This window comes from Elaeis guineensis, chromosome 10, assembly GCF_000442705.2.
Source record: "Elaeis guineensis isolate ETL-2024a chromosome 10, EG11, whole genome shotgun sequence".
In the NCBI taxonomy this organism is placed as follows: Eukaryota; Viridiplantae; Streptophyta; class Magnoliopsida; order Arecales; family Arecaceae; genus Elaeis; species Elaeis guineensis.
Genome location: NC_026002.2, coordinates 32,034,723 through 32,051,387, shown reverse-complemented (window position 1 = coordinate 32,051,387; position 16,665 = coordinate 32,034,723). Strand labels below are relative to the sequence as shown.

Below are 16,665 nucleotides of genomic sequence, written 5' to 3'. Positions count from 1 at the left end.
TGCATTCTGAGGTCACAGTATGTCCAGCAATGCCAACCTATGTATTGCAAACCAAAGCTTCCTGTGATCGCAGCCGCAGACATGCCAATTGCATAATTGAAAATCAGAGGTATCAGAGGGTTTCAGTAAGTTTGTACCAACCACATTTTCACCAACAGTTTAAGCAGCCTCCCAAAGAAAGGAATGTTCAGATGCTTATAAAGATGAAGAGGTTGTTCGTCACAAGACAACTTTACCCACAGTGAAGAAAACATTCTTGCTCAACAGGGAAATGGGAAACCTCAAAAGAGCAGATGAAGCCAGATTTCAAAGACAACAAACAAAGCCACTGCTAGTATTACAAATTACAAGATAATATATAGAACTCATTATGACTTCCAACAAAAGCCAGTAATACTGAAACAACGTTTACATGCCATATACAAGGGTTGATTTTAGTATAATGATGTTCTTCAAAAAACATGAGCTATCACTGTACTTTAGAAGATCACCCTTATGGCCGCTTTCGGATGGCTCCATAATTTCTAGTTACCTGTGAATATAAAGACCAGGTTAGCAATGCAAAACTATAATACAGGCATCGAAATAGATAGAAGTTCAAAGCCATAACACCATGACAAACAATTGTTTATCAGTTAAGCAAAACAAAAAATGCTCACAAACACTGCTAACCTGGGAAACAATATTCTACAAGCTGGCCAGTTTTAACCAAATGGAATGCACATGAAAAAGCTTTTATATCCATATATTGCACTAAAGTTCCCCACTTTCAAAATATAACAGGGAAAAGGTGGCAGGAGCAAATGTCAATAAGAAGTCAAGAACTCTGGATATGGCAATAGCTAAACTGCATAATGTGCGCTATGTGAAATTATCTTCTATATATTAGTATAATTAAGTCTTGAATTATTTAATAATACCCAAAAACCAGGATAAAGAAGCAAAGTCTAAAAGAGAATGCACGGGTTATGTATATTCAAGTCCACAAAAAAATTCCTCCTAAACAACTTGTTTCATGATAGTTGAGGCATAATCTGATGTGCAGATGATTGAAAAGAGAAAAAAATACTAAATCTCCAAGGCACTTCATGTACCCGAGGTTGAGCTTTCTTTAATCTGTTCGGCATGTCATCATCATCATCGTCGTCATCCCTATTCATAAGCATGCTATGGATGGAAGAAACATCTGACTTCCGTCCCCTCTTTGCAGATGATGTAGAACCTCTTCCCCTACCCCTAGGTGCAGCTCTTTTTCGCCCCTTATCTTTAAAAGTTGCCTCAGGCTCCTTGACAATAGAAGGGGAAAAAAGTGCAAAGAAAATCAGATTTTTACAGCACAATACAGCAGAGGGATTAATCCTCGATTGAGATGAATAAGCTGAAAAATAATGATGCATATAAAAATTGGAAAATGTTGAACTTACAGAACTATCAGCAACTTCATTTATTTCATATCTTTCTGTCTCTTCACTTGAAGGAAATTCCACCTCTTCCGCCACAATACTTCGAACTGCAGCTGATGCAGAGGCTGATGCTGATCTGCAACAGAACTTTAAAAATAAAATAAAATAATAAAACAAAGATTCTCAATATCAGTATCAAAGTTAAAGTATCACCAAGAATTACAAAGTATATGACACAATAATCCCAATTTCACATTCCTTGAGGCCATCCTAGGTGAGTTGTTACTAGACCAAAAATTTTGTGGATGCATGCACATCTATATTCTTAGATATGGTACAAGACCCAAACAATTAAAGAAAATTCCAGCTGTCAAGTGTTTGACAATCCTTCAACAGGGATATGGTACAAGTAATGCACTGCATAATAACCTCTCTGACTGGCGGATTTTCATTGTTGCATCAAGCGTCATCTGCTTTAGACTGCTAGAGTCTCTTCCCCTGCCTCTCCTTGAAGATCCACTTTTGCCAGGGTCAGAAGCATCATGGGAGGCCCTAGAAGCTCCAGATAATACTTTCCTTCCTCGGCCAGCAGCTTTTGAAATTGAAAGCATCTGCCTTGTATCCTCTTCATCACTGAACGAATTCACGCTAGTAGAACCACTTGTAATTCTGCCTCTATTATCCTGCTTAAAGGAATGGTCAAGGACCCAAGGTCAATGCGAATAAAATGGAATTCCACCACACAAATGATTCAAGTGCCAACACTGCCATTCCGTGCTCACAGGGTGCTGACATTCGGCATGCATATGTGCTAAGATACCCAGTGTATGGCAGGCCATTTTAGCCCACATTGATTCATGCAGAACCGGCACAGTTTAATGCAGCTTTTGGTACCACTAAGTACCAGGCAAAACTTTTTTCCTTTAGTCTTTTATTTGTTTCAACACGGCACAAATCTGCACATCCTTGCACCGGCACCTGAATCCTTGGTACATGCTTTAGGATCTTTCATGCTTTCATTAAATAAATATATAAACCTGTAAGTTTTGTGAGCTGGAGGTTATTCTCATGTTTTCCTTAGAACGTAATGACCTTTCTTTTACACGTTCCTGCAGAAGACAAAGTGTCACACATGCATGATATCCATTACTGCCCTTGATTTTGATCTGGCATCTATGAGTCGATATAATTAGCTCCATACCTCAATGCACTTGCCTACTTTAAGTATTATATCTTCTTCTTCAATCTTCAGTTTATCTGCTTCACTGCTCAATTTATTCTGTGGGTCATAAAAGAAATCAAGGGTCAGGTTAAATGATACTGTACAAGAGAGTGTCACAATATTCTTTTGTACGAAAGAGTCACCATATTCGTTTGTACAAGAGAGTGCCACCATATTCTTTTGTACACAGAGTTTGCTCATGTTGACAGTGCATAAACAAAGGAAGTTCTTAATGAGAAACTTTAAGTAAGAGAGACTTACTCGTGTTTCATCAAGATTGTACTGCAAGCAAGAGTAGAAAGCCATTTTGTCATCTTTGTTCACAAAGTCGTGTAAGGCAATATCCAAATCATTAACCGGAAGGATCTCCATTTTCTGTAAGCCAAGCAGAAAGGTTTACAAACCTGGACATTGCTTATTTGGCAAAACCCTCATTGATCATAAGCAAAAGATAGCTAGAAGAGCAAATGTCTAATTTGTTTAAGAAAGGTTATAAATCATGCTATGAAGTAATATTATATTTTCCTAGGCATCATAAAACAATTCAAAAACTATGAAATTTATCCAACAAGATTTTTCACATTCATACAGCTTCCCAATCCTTAATACTATTATATTCTTAGAAAGCAAAGTGCACCACTCTGATACCATCAAACATTATTTAAGGAAGCTTGGGTTGTCTCATAGAGTCATCATCAAACGTCCAAGTTAAATGAACCCAACTGCATCGTTCTCCTGTTCAATGATGGATTCAAACTAGTGTATTAGACATCATGTGCAGGGTTTAGGGTCCTTCAAAAAAAAAAAAAACAGCATGATTATACAATATAAATCATATTCCACTGTTCTTTCTGCTAGAAGTAATTTAGACAAGTAGATCTGGTCTAGTCTTCAATTTTCTGATAAACCAAGTCAGCTGCCTTTTCAGAGGCATAACCTCGAGTACATCCAAGGCATGTAGCTGGGCATCACTTTTTTATTTTTTTTATTTTTTGTAATCTTAGCTGATCTTGTTTCGATGATCCTCATGTTTTGGAATAAATTCTGGTAATAACACAAGGCTTAGGAATTTCTGTTACATTTGTAGAAGCAAAGAACTAATGGATAGTTCATTGCTAGGAAGCACGGATACGGCAAAATGGCTGCTGTACCAGTGTCAAACACGTTTCCAATATGGAAACACTGGGGACACGGTGCGATACGTACCCACCACATGTCCCTCTATTTTTCCTCTCTTTTCTGATTTTTCCGACGTCGGATACGGTTGGATACTGCTAGGATATGGCTGGGTACGGCCGTGATATTGCTGGATACTGAAATATTGGTGCTTTTATGTTAATCTTTTAGGATTTTTGCTTGTAATGACTATGCATTAGTGATGCTTACTTTTCAAACATAGGTGCTCTTGAGTTATAATTTGTATTTATATGTTAAATTTATCTTGAGTATTTATGCTTTTACATTAATATTATATTAATTTTATATTTTTTAATATATCGTATCCCAGCCATATTGTATCCTATATTTTTAAGAATTTATCATATCTCCATATCCATAACATACCGTACCCATATCCCGTATCATATCTGTGCTTCCTAGTTTCATTGTTTCTATTTGTCATTACAACAGTTCAGTCCTTAGGGACAATGATTTTATAAGATGTTAACAAACAATGTGAAGAAACATCAAAATTAGCTTGAAAAAATACATAGGAGGAACAAAATTCATCATGAACATGTCCAAAGAACCTAGGGTATCTGCGGCACAATGGCAGATCACCTGGGCATTCCACATCAAATAAATGAGATATTCTTGGAAGTTGCCATAGTCACAATTAGATCATGTTCTAAGTCAGCCCTTAGCACTTCCAGGGAAGGTGGGGACACTGCTTTGAAGTCCTCCGTATCTAATTAAATTTTAAAACAGAACCAATTCAAAAACCAATTTAAGTAGAAAATGGCCAGTTTCAGAGTAACAAATAAAAGGACTTATGTGATCGAGCATATTTTATATGAGATATTTGTGCTTATTTTTATCATTTATTATTCATTTTCAAGATTAAACTCAAACTTGATGAGCTTTCAACAGTGCCCCAAAAACTATTTTTTTTTAAAAAAAAGGGATGAAGCTCATATCTCAAAGAAACATAAAATCTCATGTTTTATATTGTCATCAAACAACAAAATAATAAATTAAATTCTAAAATAATGCAAAACATGATTTCTTTTAAGTTTACATCGTTTAAAAATTTAAAAATTCTAATTGCATCAGACCAAATTCACTAAAAGGTCCCTATCATAGTTGGTGTCAAATTATTTCTCTGACTTCTTTTATGTTTTTTTTTTATATATCCAACTCATTTATATATTTGGACTCTTACATTCCAGCCAAAATAACCACACTGTAATTGCTGAAACAAAAATTCATTTGGCCCGGCTGAAACAAAGAGAGGATCTGAATGTTCATACCTCACTCGATGCAATGTATATATTTTTCTTAAATTGACCATTAACTGTGTAGATGTTTCTGGATATGTACATTCATATCAAAGATTACTGATCCAGTGCCGATGCCCATAACAGTCACCTAGTGGCATGGTACATGCCTCATCATGTGCACATGGTGACACATGGTATATGCCGGCAATTCGGCATGCACTTGGCAAGGCACAGCATGGCATGGCCAGTACAGATCAGCATGCCATGCATGCTACAGCCCATGCCAGCCAGCATGGCCAGCACATCATTCAATCCTTGAATCATAAAGTACATGGATGGCCACATCAATTTTCTTGATAGCAGTCAAGCAAGAGGCAATCAAGTTGGACTATACTGAACATCTGCTCTCTTGTTGCTCATATCTAGCATCTAAAAAACATTGGATTAAAGCCAAGTTCCATCTCGAAGGACTTGGCATCATAAAGTAAACACAACCTGAAAAGCTAGGATCTTTTTTAAGCATATGGTTGGCGTTGTTTATGCTTTACCATTATGCTTTACCATTTTTTTTGCTAAACCATTGCATCTCAAGTATAAGAAAAGAAAAAACTACTTCACAGTCACACCCTAAAAATTGGAGACAGTAAAGTGGAATACCAAGTTATTTTCAGCGACCAGAGCCTCAATGTTTTGTTGATTCAGTTCCTCTGGACGAAGCCTTTCAGAATCATCAATCTTGTCTACAATATAACAAGAATTATCAACTCAATAAATCAGTATTTTCAAGGAAATGTACACGAGACTCAAGAAAATGCTACAGACTCCAAACACACACAAGCACACTCTCATAGACAGACACTAACACCATGCATAAACCTTTAGTACCTTCAACAGATTGGCGTTTCTTTGCAGCCTTTGTGAAAATGAGAATGTCTTGTGGATTAGCAACCTGCAGATTGGAGCAAGGTAGTAGCTGAATATATATCAAGGTTAGTAGAAAACATTATATTCCAGTCACACTACCTTCCCCACATACTTCTGGCCAAACCTCTGAGGGTTGATTGTTGAAAACCCAGAATAATCAACCTACAGGTTAATTGTTGACAATCAAAACATGAAACATAATCAGACCAAAATTTCCAACGACTAAGTAGTGACAACAAAATGGAAAATTAATCTGCAACAGGAAGACAGATGGACAGCAGCCTTGCACTCGTGCAAGCACAGACAGGGGGGAAAGAGATGAGTGTAAGTGAGAAATTCAATATAAGTACCGAGGAAGAAAAAAGAATCAACCTAATCACATGGAAACAACTTTGAACATGTCCTCGGGTAAAATACTGCATGTTCACCATAAAGCATACAAAAGTTCATCACTGACAGGACTACTTAAGAAGCTTTACCTTTATTCTGACTAATGGGAGTTTAAGCTCTGACCTGCTGACAGATGCTTTCCTACTTTTCTCGATCAGATTTCTAACCTAAAGTAATTGAGCCAATTGAGATTAAGAGAATACACATAATAAAGTGTGGCTACCAAGTATCAGGCATGTGAAGTTAAAAATAACTTCTTCAAAACAAGATATCTCCTTACAATTTTGTCCAAATGTTCAAGAACAGATGCTTGATCATTAGGATCAATATCAGGTTCATCCTTTAACACAACCTACAGAAAAAGAGATGCATACAATGAGGAATATGGAGAAACAAATTTCAAGTTTAGTTCCTTACCTCAGCATACTCGAAAGGCCTCACCGACTTTAAAGGTATTTTTGTAGGTCTGTACTGACTGCCCTATATACAAAACACATAAGCAATGTGATTTAAGAATGTCTACATAAAGATGATGAAAAGAAATAAATAAAAACAAGAAAAAGAAGCAACCTTAATTTCCAAAAGCAGTACATGCTTAGGCTTTGCTTCTCCATCAATCAGTGATGTTGCAACGGAAGAGCCTGGCTGAGTAATATGAAAGCCCATCCCAGGAACCTCCTGTAAGTACCAATTTCAGCAGGAAGCCACACACAGACACATGCATACCCGGAAAATATGGAAAAAAGGAAAACAAAAAGAGAGAGACATACTGTAAACAGAGACATATCTAAAGTAATACCTGTGGATCAATAAGGCATTCATGTTCGTGCCCCCAAACTATGAAGTCTAGGAACCGTGGTAAGAAATGTTCATTTATTGCATTTTTGGGATTTGTCTTGATTCTATCAATTACACAAGCATAGAACACGTCATGATCCAAACAGACATGTTATTGAGATATAAGGAAAATCCACCGAGCCAAAAGAATCAATTAACTTTTCCAACACAAAATACATAACCTGTTCTGATGAAGAACCAGAATGTTGAACCAATCTGATACTGGACATCCTTCTTGGGCCTGAGGTCGCATCCACTGTACTGCATGTGGTGTCTGAGGAATCAAATGGTTAAGTCCAATGATAGAAACAGAATCCTCCAAAACATTATCAAGACATCCAATGGAAACAAGTTTATGATGCACCTGAAACATTCTGTTAAGCCGTTCATCTCTAATGTTTCCAAGACCATATAAAGCCAACGAAGTTGTACCCTGAAATGCAATATTATTAGTTTTTCAATATGGTGAAAGTACTGTCTCTACCCAAATAAACTCACCTTTCTAATAAGTATAGGATACAGTGTTATTTGACCAACACCAGAACCGCCAAGCACCATTTTACCAAAATAGTTCACAAGGTTACATGTAGAGAGAATGTCAATGGCAGAAAGATTATCCTGTACAACATAATCAATGACAGGGCATGAGGCATTTAACTGGCAGATGATATATAAAGTACAGGAATTGAGAAGGATCAAAAATGGATATTTAGCAAAAGGAAATACCAAATAGTGATTCTTAAATTACTTTAGAGATGTTTAACAGCAATTACACTATTACAGAGTATAGATCCTAACAAAGTTTTGGTGATCATGGCACCTAGTAGATAAAGAATTAACAAGTAAATTTGAAAAATATCTGTTCAATTACTGTTCTAAACAACAATCTGAGTCAAGAAGTACACAAATAAAAGTTTGAAAAATACCCATGATTGAGCTTTTTTTATCAGCTTTTTTAAGATTTTGTAGAAGGAATGCTGTCACAGGCATCAGCCTTGGTGTTCTGGAACTGTCCAACACCTAGTCAGTAGCCACCTAAGCTAGTGAATGTTTAGGTGACTGCCTTAACTTTCAATAACAATCTAGGTTACCACTTGACAGCTTAGATGCACAGTATCCACACTAACTGCCTAAATTTAATTTTCACATGATAATACAAGAATACAAAAAAATAATACATTCTTTAAAAAAAATAAATCTAGATATTATATAGAATAGTTATTACTTATTAGTAAATTTAAATAATGAATAATGAGGCAGGATATATCAAGCCAATTTCCAGTAATTGGGACAATTTATGATGGTTCTGAACTTCTGATTGTATGCAAAAGTTATAATAACAATAATAATCATTTAAGGCATATAAGGTTTTACATATGTATGCCAAGGACACTATATAATTAGTCAAGTCAATATTTCATATTTGTAGATCAGCGGCATAATAGTTAGAGTTGCAAGCAAGCTAAAGCTTATAATAGCTGTAAGAAAGAGGTTGCATGTGTTGTTTGGAGTAGATGGAGTTTAAACAGATTAACAAGGACTAGCATTTGGCACATGCAGCACATCTGAAAATTAGTGTGGATTGCTATAATTTCTCATCCAATAAAAGGCATTATGTATTGCTTATATAACTCCTAAAATACCATCAAACTTTTGGGATGTAAACTTTCCTGTGTATCTCCCTTCAAGTAAGAATTAAAATTATTAAAGCTTTAGCAAAACAAAAGCATGAAGCAATGGAACTGCAATGAATGATAAAAAAATTGAAACTACAGTTGGTATTTCCCATCATACCACTCCAGCAGGATCATCATGATTCCCGTGAATAGTGAAAACAGGTAAGCCAACATTGAAGTGTGGGTCTTCATAGTTTACATGACCAAATCTGAGAAACAAAACACAATAAAAGCTCAGATTCAGTCACATGCACTAATGTGTTGTCTTTTTATAAGTTCTAGCTTGCCATTATATTGGTATCATCAGTAAAGCAATTTTCAACCAAGATAGAGCATTGCATTCAACATTAGAAGCCCATGAAAAGTTTTCTTTTGTTTTCCAAGTGTTATTCCTCGGATCAATGCAACTTTATCTTGTCAATAGCCTTGTAACAAATAAGATATATTATAAAATTAAGTTACAAGTCCAGTTTTATGGTCAAATTTTAAAGCATTGCATGGGAGGAAGGTAAAAATTTGACAGAACATAAGAAAGGTGAACATCAAAATTGACTTGTTAGAGGCATTGAGTTATTTTACCAATTGCCACCATCAAGCCTTCACAACCATGACCAAGCACACAACTCAAAAGAATCCTAAATTAACCATATTATGTCAAGCCCAATTAGGAAGCAACTAGGTCATTTGGAGACCAGAATCTCAAGTTTAAAAACCCAATGTACACAGCAAGCATCTTTAATGCCATGAATATAATACAGAGAAAACAAGTTCATCATACATGTTTTGGAAGTTCATTGTCTGATCACTGACAACTTGGAACTGCACCGGATTGTCATTGAGGCAATAGCGCCTTAGGATCTCAATAGTCTTCACTAAGGTCGATCTTGAAGGCTTATTCTCATGGAACAGGTCACCACCAAGAAGCAAGAAATCTACCTGCAGTCAAAATAATTCCTTTAAGGTCTTTCTCTTGAGTCAAGAGGGCAATATCATCAAATCCTATGACACCTAATCAAGTCTAGCATGAAGAAATTAAGCAGGTTACATTAGCTACATACAATAATAAATAGTGGCATTAGCTGAAGCACAAAAAACAAGGAAGCAAATGTAGAGCAGGAGGAAAAAAACAAATAGAAGATGCAAAATATAAGGAACACATACATACACAAAATAGAATAACAAGGTTAGTGGAACAAGAATACATAGCATCAGTAACTTTATGGAGTATTCCTATGCTGAAGCTCATAGCTAATATTATAGAACTTAAAAATGAGAAGTTAATTTACCTGCTTTTGCTCAGCTATTGAGCAAATCTCCTCAAATGCCTGAAATGAATCAAACCTGCGAATCTCATCTTTCTCCATATAACCCAAATGACAGTCAGTTGCTATGAGCACTCGGAGTGTACTGCTGGTGTCCTCCCTGAAATGTTTGTTAAATAACTATTATATAGAGCAGCCAATTAAAAAAAAAAAAAATCAAAATAGAACAAACATTACAATGCAAACAAATAGCTCAGTTTCATCAAATATACAAAAATGATAATTCTAGTACCAATTTCATGCATAAGTACATATATGGCATATCTTGCAAATGGAAGAAGAATCCATGTCCCTTTTGTTTACTCTATTGGAAGATATTGGAAAAGCAAGTCTTACATTGATGAATCTCCCATGTCTGGGCAGCACTTACACCTTCATCATATCCTGTATGAACACCAGTTCCAGGATCAGCTATCTGTGAATACTTTAACTTTCAATAAAGGAGGGATACATATACCAAAAATAAATAAAAAAATAAAAGGGGGGCACATATAAATACAGTTTAAAGGGTTGCTGAATACAATGCGATATTTTATAAAATGCAGCCATCTCAAGGCCTCACTGACATAACAAGTACCTTGAAAATACAAGCAATAAACATAGTACATGATGTTTCATCTATGTATGTTGTTGAAACCTTGCCATTAAGTTCTTGTTGCCACACCATAGCATCCCTCAGAGTAAATAAAACTCTCAGTTTTGTAACAATTTTAAAACCCTTCTCTGCTTCTTCTAATATCAACCATAATGCGATCAAAAACCAAAAAGTAAACGATCAAATTATCTACACCAAATGCCATCATACCGCTGTTATTTCATCTGCCAGCCCTCCTCCACCCTCTCCCAGACCCTCATAAAACCTAAGTCAAATATTCCTATCAAAAGACTACATTAATCGGAGCTCTTACACCATGGAGTTGGTTTCATGCAAAAGAGAGGAAGTTAAAAGACAAAATTTAGGACAAAATATCAGACCTTGGAAACATGGACCGAACTCGAAGAACACGATAAAATCCGGCAAAAGAAGGATCCGAACCTGGAGAAGAAATCGAAAGAAAAAGCCGATGAACTACGTATAGAAATCGATCACTAACTTTCCTTACCTGAGGAAGGGGAAGAGGGTGGATTGGATTTTTGAATCGATTCGAGCTCGATCCCACGGAACGGTGGCGGGAACTTCTATATAAGGAACTCACCCCTTTCTCTCCTCCCCGCACCAATACTTCCAAGGGGTCGCCGGTTTGCTTCGGCTCGATCCTGGGCTTGGCCGGTTCAAAGAACCGCCGTGAAGACGACCTGAACTCTGGGTCAAAGGCTCGGCCCGCGCGCACCGGTTGTGTAACACCTGATTTCCTCAGGACAGAATTTCAGCCGTTCGATATGGAATTGTACGGTGATGTAGGGTTAGGGTTTCTTCAGTTCTTCTATAAAGTAGTGGGAAGGCTATTGGCTTTCTTTGTCTTGGATTTTGGGTTTGTGCTTCTAATTGTGGTGTTTGCATGGCGGCCATCGGGTGATGGTAGGCGTCGAAAGGCGCTGCCTTTTCGTTGCTTGCTTCTTTGCACTCGAATGCCTGAAAGCCTGAAACCCTAATCAGCTAGCTGTGAAGTTGTAGTAGGGTTCGTTGTGTTTTGGGTTTTTTGCGTAAGTTCAGGCCTTCTTCATTGTCGAAAATACCCAAGTTTCCTTGTCTTTCTGGTTTGAGAAAATTTTCGATCGTTGCCTTTTGTTCCGTGGTTGATTCAAGAAAAGTTTCGATCTTTAAACTTGTTTGTCGTAGAAGGTATTGGATTTTGCCAGGAACTAATGCGTAATGTTTGGATTTGAGAGATTTTAGGGTTTTAATTTTCGTGGAAGTATCCCATGTTGGACCCCGTGCTTTTCTGAGACCTTTGGTGACATCAAAGCCTCAATGCTAGATTTATTCGCCGTTCTGTGTTGCAGTTCATTCAAACGACTGATCTGGGTCTACATAATAACTAGATTGCGATTCTTTTGATCATATTTTCTTCCTTTTGTCTCTCCGCACCCATAAGTTTTTTGTGGTTTCGCCGCCCAAATAGCGTAGTCATGGAGGCATATGGCGAAGACGTCGGGGCTAACGTGGGATTTAATCCTCATAGTTTTGCTTTTAAAGTCTAGCTCACAAAGTAATCAAAATTTGGTCTTTTGAGTGGTTTTCTTTTTGTTATCTTTGGTTTCGGGATTACCTTATCCTTTTAGGTTACTAGGGCAAAATTTTTAAAAAAAAATCAGATTGGTTGTTTTTTGTTTTAATTTATGGTTGATCTGATTTTCCTTGAAACACTCTTTTGTTGGCGATGATTATAACCTACCCGCGCTTCTGATAATTATACATGAAGCATATGGTATAAAATGGTTGAATTTCTTGATATGAGCTGACATTAAGAATTAATATCATACTTTTTTAGAACTTTCTTACTATTATAAAATTAATTTTTGAATGCTTAGGCAGTTAGATGTTTTCATGTTTTGTGTATTGTGGATTCAGTGAGTTATCTTGGCTGTGATGAGAATCTATACAGCTTCAAAAATGCCAGTTCTGCTTCAGAAAATTCATGATAGAGGAAGCTTTTAGAAAGTTGAGCCTTTCTATATTAAAAGTTATCACTGAATTTTCTAGTTTTCCATGCATGACTTTTTGATTTTTCTCTTGTTTGAATTAACTTTGATAGCATCTGATAACTAAAATGGCTGTTTCTTTTCATTCCGCCTGTGATGATATCTCCAAGTTTATGAGGTGTGGATAGCTCCAAGTCCCTGTTTTACAGGGGGAACCTGCTTGGAGCTGCTACATTCAAATGACTTCAGTGGACTTTTCTGAGGCATTAGCTCTTTATTGATCATGATGTTACCTGATATGTATGAGGTATAGCCAATTGACAAATGGATTCTAGTTGTTTTCTAAGTTCATATCTCTTTTATTTGTTCAAGATATATCTTTATAAAGGTTTTATTGTTTGTTTTAACATTCATTGTATTACATAAGTACATATTTTGTACATAAAGTCTGGTTCTTGATTGCCGAGCTATGTGTGAAAGACAATTTTTATCCTTCCCATGTCAGATCCCGCATCTCCTTGTTGGCACACAGTAATGCAAGCTAGTAATGGTAATTCTTGATCAAAAAAATACCAAGCACACTCTTGGCGTTTTATTTAGATGACTATTCTTATATTGAATTCTTTTGCCACTGCCGATGATGATTTGTCTGCAAAATGGATATGTTGTGGAACCAAGTCCCTGCTTGCAGGGAGAACCTACTTGGGGAAGCAGCACCTTACGTGACATCAACAGATACTTCTGAGGCGCTAAGGCTTGTCTTTTACCATTTGAGTTTATTTTCTCTGTTTAAGTATAAGGTATCATGGTTTACGTCTCTCTTGGGCATGGAAGATGAATATACTTTGAACAGAAGAAGGCATGCCTAAGTTGACTTTTTGGGTCCCAATGATGAATTTGAGTCTCTACCAATTTCTTTAGCTTTTAGGAGTATTCAGTGTGGTTTGCATATGATGGATGTCACCTCCAGCAAATGATTTTTTCTAAAAGACATTAAAGAAAGAATTCTTTGCAATCCCAAATTATGAGCCTGGATCATCCTCTCCAAGGTGGAGTTGAACTCTACTATATTGTGGAATGGCCTGTGATCGAGCAAGGGCCACCTGTTCATAAATCCATGGATGATTAGCTACTCAATTACAGGATGGTTGACAAGGATGGTGCAAGATTTGGATCTGGACTTCTCTAAACCTTGAGCTGGGAGGATCCTCATCTTTTTCTTCCTTTTTTGTTGTCCTGTTCTTTTCTACGGTATTCTACTATTACCGGTTTACATTAGTCTGAGGAACTTGGACACTGTGTTGTCGTCAGTTTCTTCTATCATCAAATGCTATTGGAGTTAAACAACCGCACCACAATTTTTTTAAAATATTCTTTTATATTAGAGGTTGTCAGGGATGCACTTTATATAAATATGTATATCTAAATGACCGACAAATTATATGCTATTTTTGAATTTGTTTTGATGGGAAAATTAGCTAGTTTGAATTCGATTTATCCTTTCAGTAATCTTTCTTCTTAGATCTGTGGCATTCTGAGTTGCTTTTTTTCAATTCTCTAACAAGATAGGAGAAGGTATGTTAGTGAGGAATATGTTCGAGTTTATTAGTAGTTTATTGAGGCACTATAATGGTATTATAGTTTCAATTGCTTGCAACAATATAATCCAAGTATGCTAATTCAATTGTTTTGGTTGAATTCAAGTGATAACATTCATGCAAGAAATAATTGCTGTGTTTATGAGGTTCGATCCCATCCTGTCGGCATTTGAGAGAAGAAACATGGTGTTGATGTGTCAGACTCTTGGCATGGTGATACCTTGGAATACATTTTCAGTTCCATCTCCTACTATGTATCTTCTGATGTTTGGGAGGACATGCGGTCGTCATTATGGTTCTATAATTTGTATAGATTGTTGCCCTTGAGGTGTATTGTATGTAGATGATTTCGTTGTCGACAAAATTTAAGGTAATTTGCTCATTGAAGGAGTGATGTGCCTGCTGGTAGAGCTTGTTTTCCTTTAAAACCGAATGTTTGATACCATTATTCATTTTATTGGAATAATAGAAGTGATGGAGCCGATAACCTGGTAAAGGCTCAGGTTGTTGAGGCGATTGCAATGGTTACTTCAATGTTTAGATTATTATGTTTTCAGTTGAGGGTTTTAGTGAAGGATATATGATGTTATGTTTGTTCTTGGCAAAATTAATTTTAACATCAATAAGCTTGGGCATCTGACTTGAAGATTATTGACATGATCTATATCACTAAAAATATATAGAAATCAGAATTTCGATAGTTTTTGATATATACGTTAAATAGGTGTATCAAATTGTGGTTGTAATGTGTGAGTATATTTGAAGTATTAAAATCTATGGATTCATAAAGTATTTAAATTTAAATATTTATTTTTATTTCTGCCTGTATAACGAAGCTTTTGGATATTTTTAGTAGCGTAAATCATATAATTTTTGATTTCTTGATATTTTTAGTCGTATAAATGGGTCTTTATTTGGATTATTCGATATTTCACTGTTAATTTCGAAAATCCTTTTTATTTCATTATATGATATGTATTTACAATTATAAAATTATGTAAATATATATTTTTTAATCATATTCCTAAGTTGGATTTGGTGCATTTGGAACATAGTTTTGGAGTTGTTATATTGAAATTGTGCATCTTCAATCCATAATTTAAAATTTGCATTCCTTTCTCAAATATGTTGCTGATGTGGCAGTTGTACTCATTCTCTACTTCTGGATAAGCGGCCTACTAAAAATTGAGGACTAAGGACTAATTTGAAAGGATAGAGATTTTGGGGTTAAAATAGGGTTTTGCATTGGAGAACAGTAATAGGATAAGCATTACTTTTTCTAGATTAAATGCCCTTATTTCAAATAACTATCGTACTTATGGTATTATTTTGTTTGAATGATATATTGGGACAGAGAAAATATCATTCGGATGCTGGTGAGGATAGAAGAGGTTGGTTTGTTTGTTTGTTTGTTTTTTTTTTTTTTTTTTTTTTTTTTTTTTTTTTTTTTTTTTTTTTCAAAATTGGACAAAATTATCCTTTTAATATTAGTGGATAATTATACAGTGTTAATTAACATGTAAATAGAAATAAGGTGAGACAAGTGTTAATGATGGATTTCTATTTTCTCATGTTCCCGAATCAAACATGGAGTTCTTACTCAATTTTTCTTCTTTTGTCTTGAATTCTATCAATCCAAATAAGATAAATGTGATCTAGCTTATTGGTTTGAATTTTATAAAAAAATATCTTTAAAAAAAAATTATGCTGTCACCATATCTCCTAAATGAGCTATTTGTAAGCGGTTTGAGTTTAACTTATACCTAAATGAGCTAGCTCAAGTTTTGTTCGATTGCAAAATAAGCTAAGCTTGAACTAACTTGTTTGTATACACCTCAGGCACGTGTAGGGCTATCGGTGGGTCAGCTCTAGGCCATCCACCATGGGTTCAACCTTGACCCTTGGAGATTGATCTAGTTTGATCTTGGTCTAGAGTTCTTTTTCAGAATTTTTTTTGGCCACTTCTTTAGCATGGCATTTGTCCACTAATAACTTGATCCAGTTGGTGAATCAATCTATTTCTCTATCGGTGCTAGCGCACCTTTCTCTCCGATCATCTCCTGCAAGTTGCTCCGTCTCACTTACAAAAACCTTCCCTTCTCCCCTCGCCGATGCTTCTCCAAGATAACAAAATTAAAACCCAATTTGAATTCTTTTGATAGTCCTAATACCAACATATTGTTTATTTCTAATCTTATTGTATTAAAAAAATTTGGAGGCAAACAAAAAAAAAAAAAAAAAAGACTTCTTCCCTTTTGTTGCTTATTGCAAC

The 16,665-nt window shown here is 35.8% G+C and overlaps 1 protein-coding gene, 1 long non-coding RNA gene and 4 other non-coding genes across 11 annotated transcripts; 5 read left to right on the top strand and 1 right to left on the bottom strand.

The window, feature by feature from the left end:
- Positions 1–274: 274 nt before the first annotated feature.
- LOC105052694 (double-strand break repair protein MRE11) lies at positions 275–11,664 on the bottom strand. 6 transcript variants are annotated; one of them, XM_019853107.3, is made up of 24 exons: positions 11,188–11,273; positions 11,018–11,087; positions 10,549–10,596; positions 10,177–10,312; positions 9,669–9,826; positions 9,009–9,099; positions 7,713–7,832; positions 7,579–7,647; positions 7,397–7,488; positions 7,177–7,279; positions 6,948–7,055; positions 6,795–6,857; positions 6,658–6,729; positions 6,467–6,544; positions 6,087–6,149; positions 5,949–6,012; positions 5,721–5,803; positions 2,887–3,000; positions 2,605–2,682; positions 2,441–2,512; positions 1,833–2,086; positions 1,425–1,539; positions 1,095–1,286; positions 275–532 (listed from the first exon to the last, which is right to left on the bottom strand). In XM_019853107.3, the coding sequence occupies exons 3-24, from the start codon at positions 10,563–10,565 to the stop codon at positions 494–496; spliced, it is 2,181 nt and encodes a 726-aa protein (XP_019708666.1). In that variant the 5' UTR covers positions 10,566–10,596; positions 11,018–11,087; positions 11,188–11,273; the 3' UTR covers positions 275–493. The 6 variants fall into 6 exon arrangements, with proteins under 6 accessions (XP_019708666.1, XP_019708665.1, XP_010931906.1 ...); XM_019853106.3 differs by lacking the exons at positions 11,018–11,087; positions 11,188–11,273 and adding an exon at positions 11,316–11,664 and having other exon boundaries at positions 10,549–10,627; XM_010933604.4 differs by lacking the exons at positions 11,018–11,087; positions 11,188–11,273 and adding an exon at positions 11,316–11,664.
- LOC140851950 (uncharacterized) lies at positions 11,664–14,921 on the top strand. Its single transcript, XR_012134778.1, has 2 exons — positions 11,664–11,856; positions 12,725–14,921. It is a non-coding gene; the product is annotated as an uncharacterized lncRNA (long non-coding RNA).
- LOC114914607 (small nucleolar RNA U36a) lies at positions 12,529–12,614 on the top strand. The gene has a single exon (XR_003802089.1). It is a non-coding gene; the product is annotated as a small nucleolar RNA U36a (small nucleolar RNA).
- On the top strand, positions 12,732–12,826 carry LOC114914596 (small nucleolar RNA Z223). The gene has a single exon (XR_003802078.1). It is a non-coding gene; the product is annotated as a small nucleolar RNA Z223 (small nucleolar RNA).
- Positions 12,945–13,060, top strand: LOC114914598 (small nucleolar RNA Z278). Its single transcript, XR_003802080.1, has one exon. It is a non-coding gene; the product is annotated as a small nucleolar RNA Z278 (small nucleolar RNA).
- On the top strand, positions 13,429–13,543 carry LOC114914600 (small nucleolar RNA Z278). The gene has a single exon (XR_003802082.1). It is a non-coding gene; the product is annotated as a small nucleolar RNA Z278 (small nucleolar RNA).
- Positions 14,922–16,665: the final 1,744 nt, after the last annotated feature.

Excerpts from the sequence above, each read along its gene's own strand:
- LOC105052694 (XM_019853106.3), bottom strand. Across the intron at positions 3,001-5,720 it reads TGGTCGCTGAAAATAACTTG|AAAATGGAGATCCTTCCGGT; the intron begins GTATTCCACTTT and ends CTTGGCTTACAG. Across the intron at positions 1,287-1,424 it reads ATGAAGTTGCTGATAGTTCT|GAGCCTGAGGCAACTTTTAA; the intron begins GTAAGTTCAACA and ends TCTATTGTCAAG.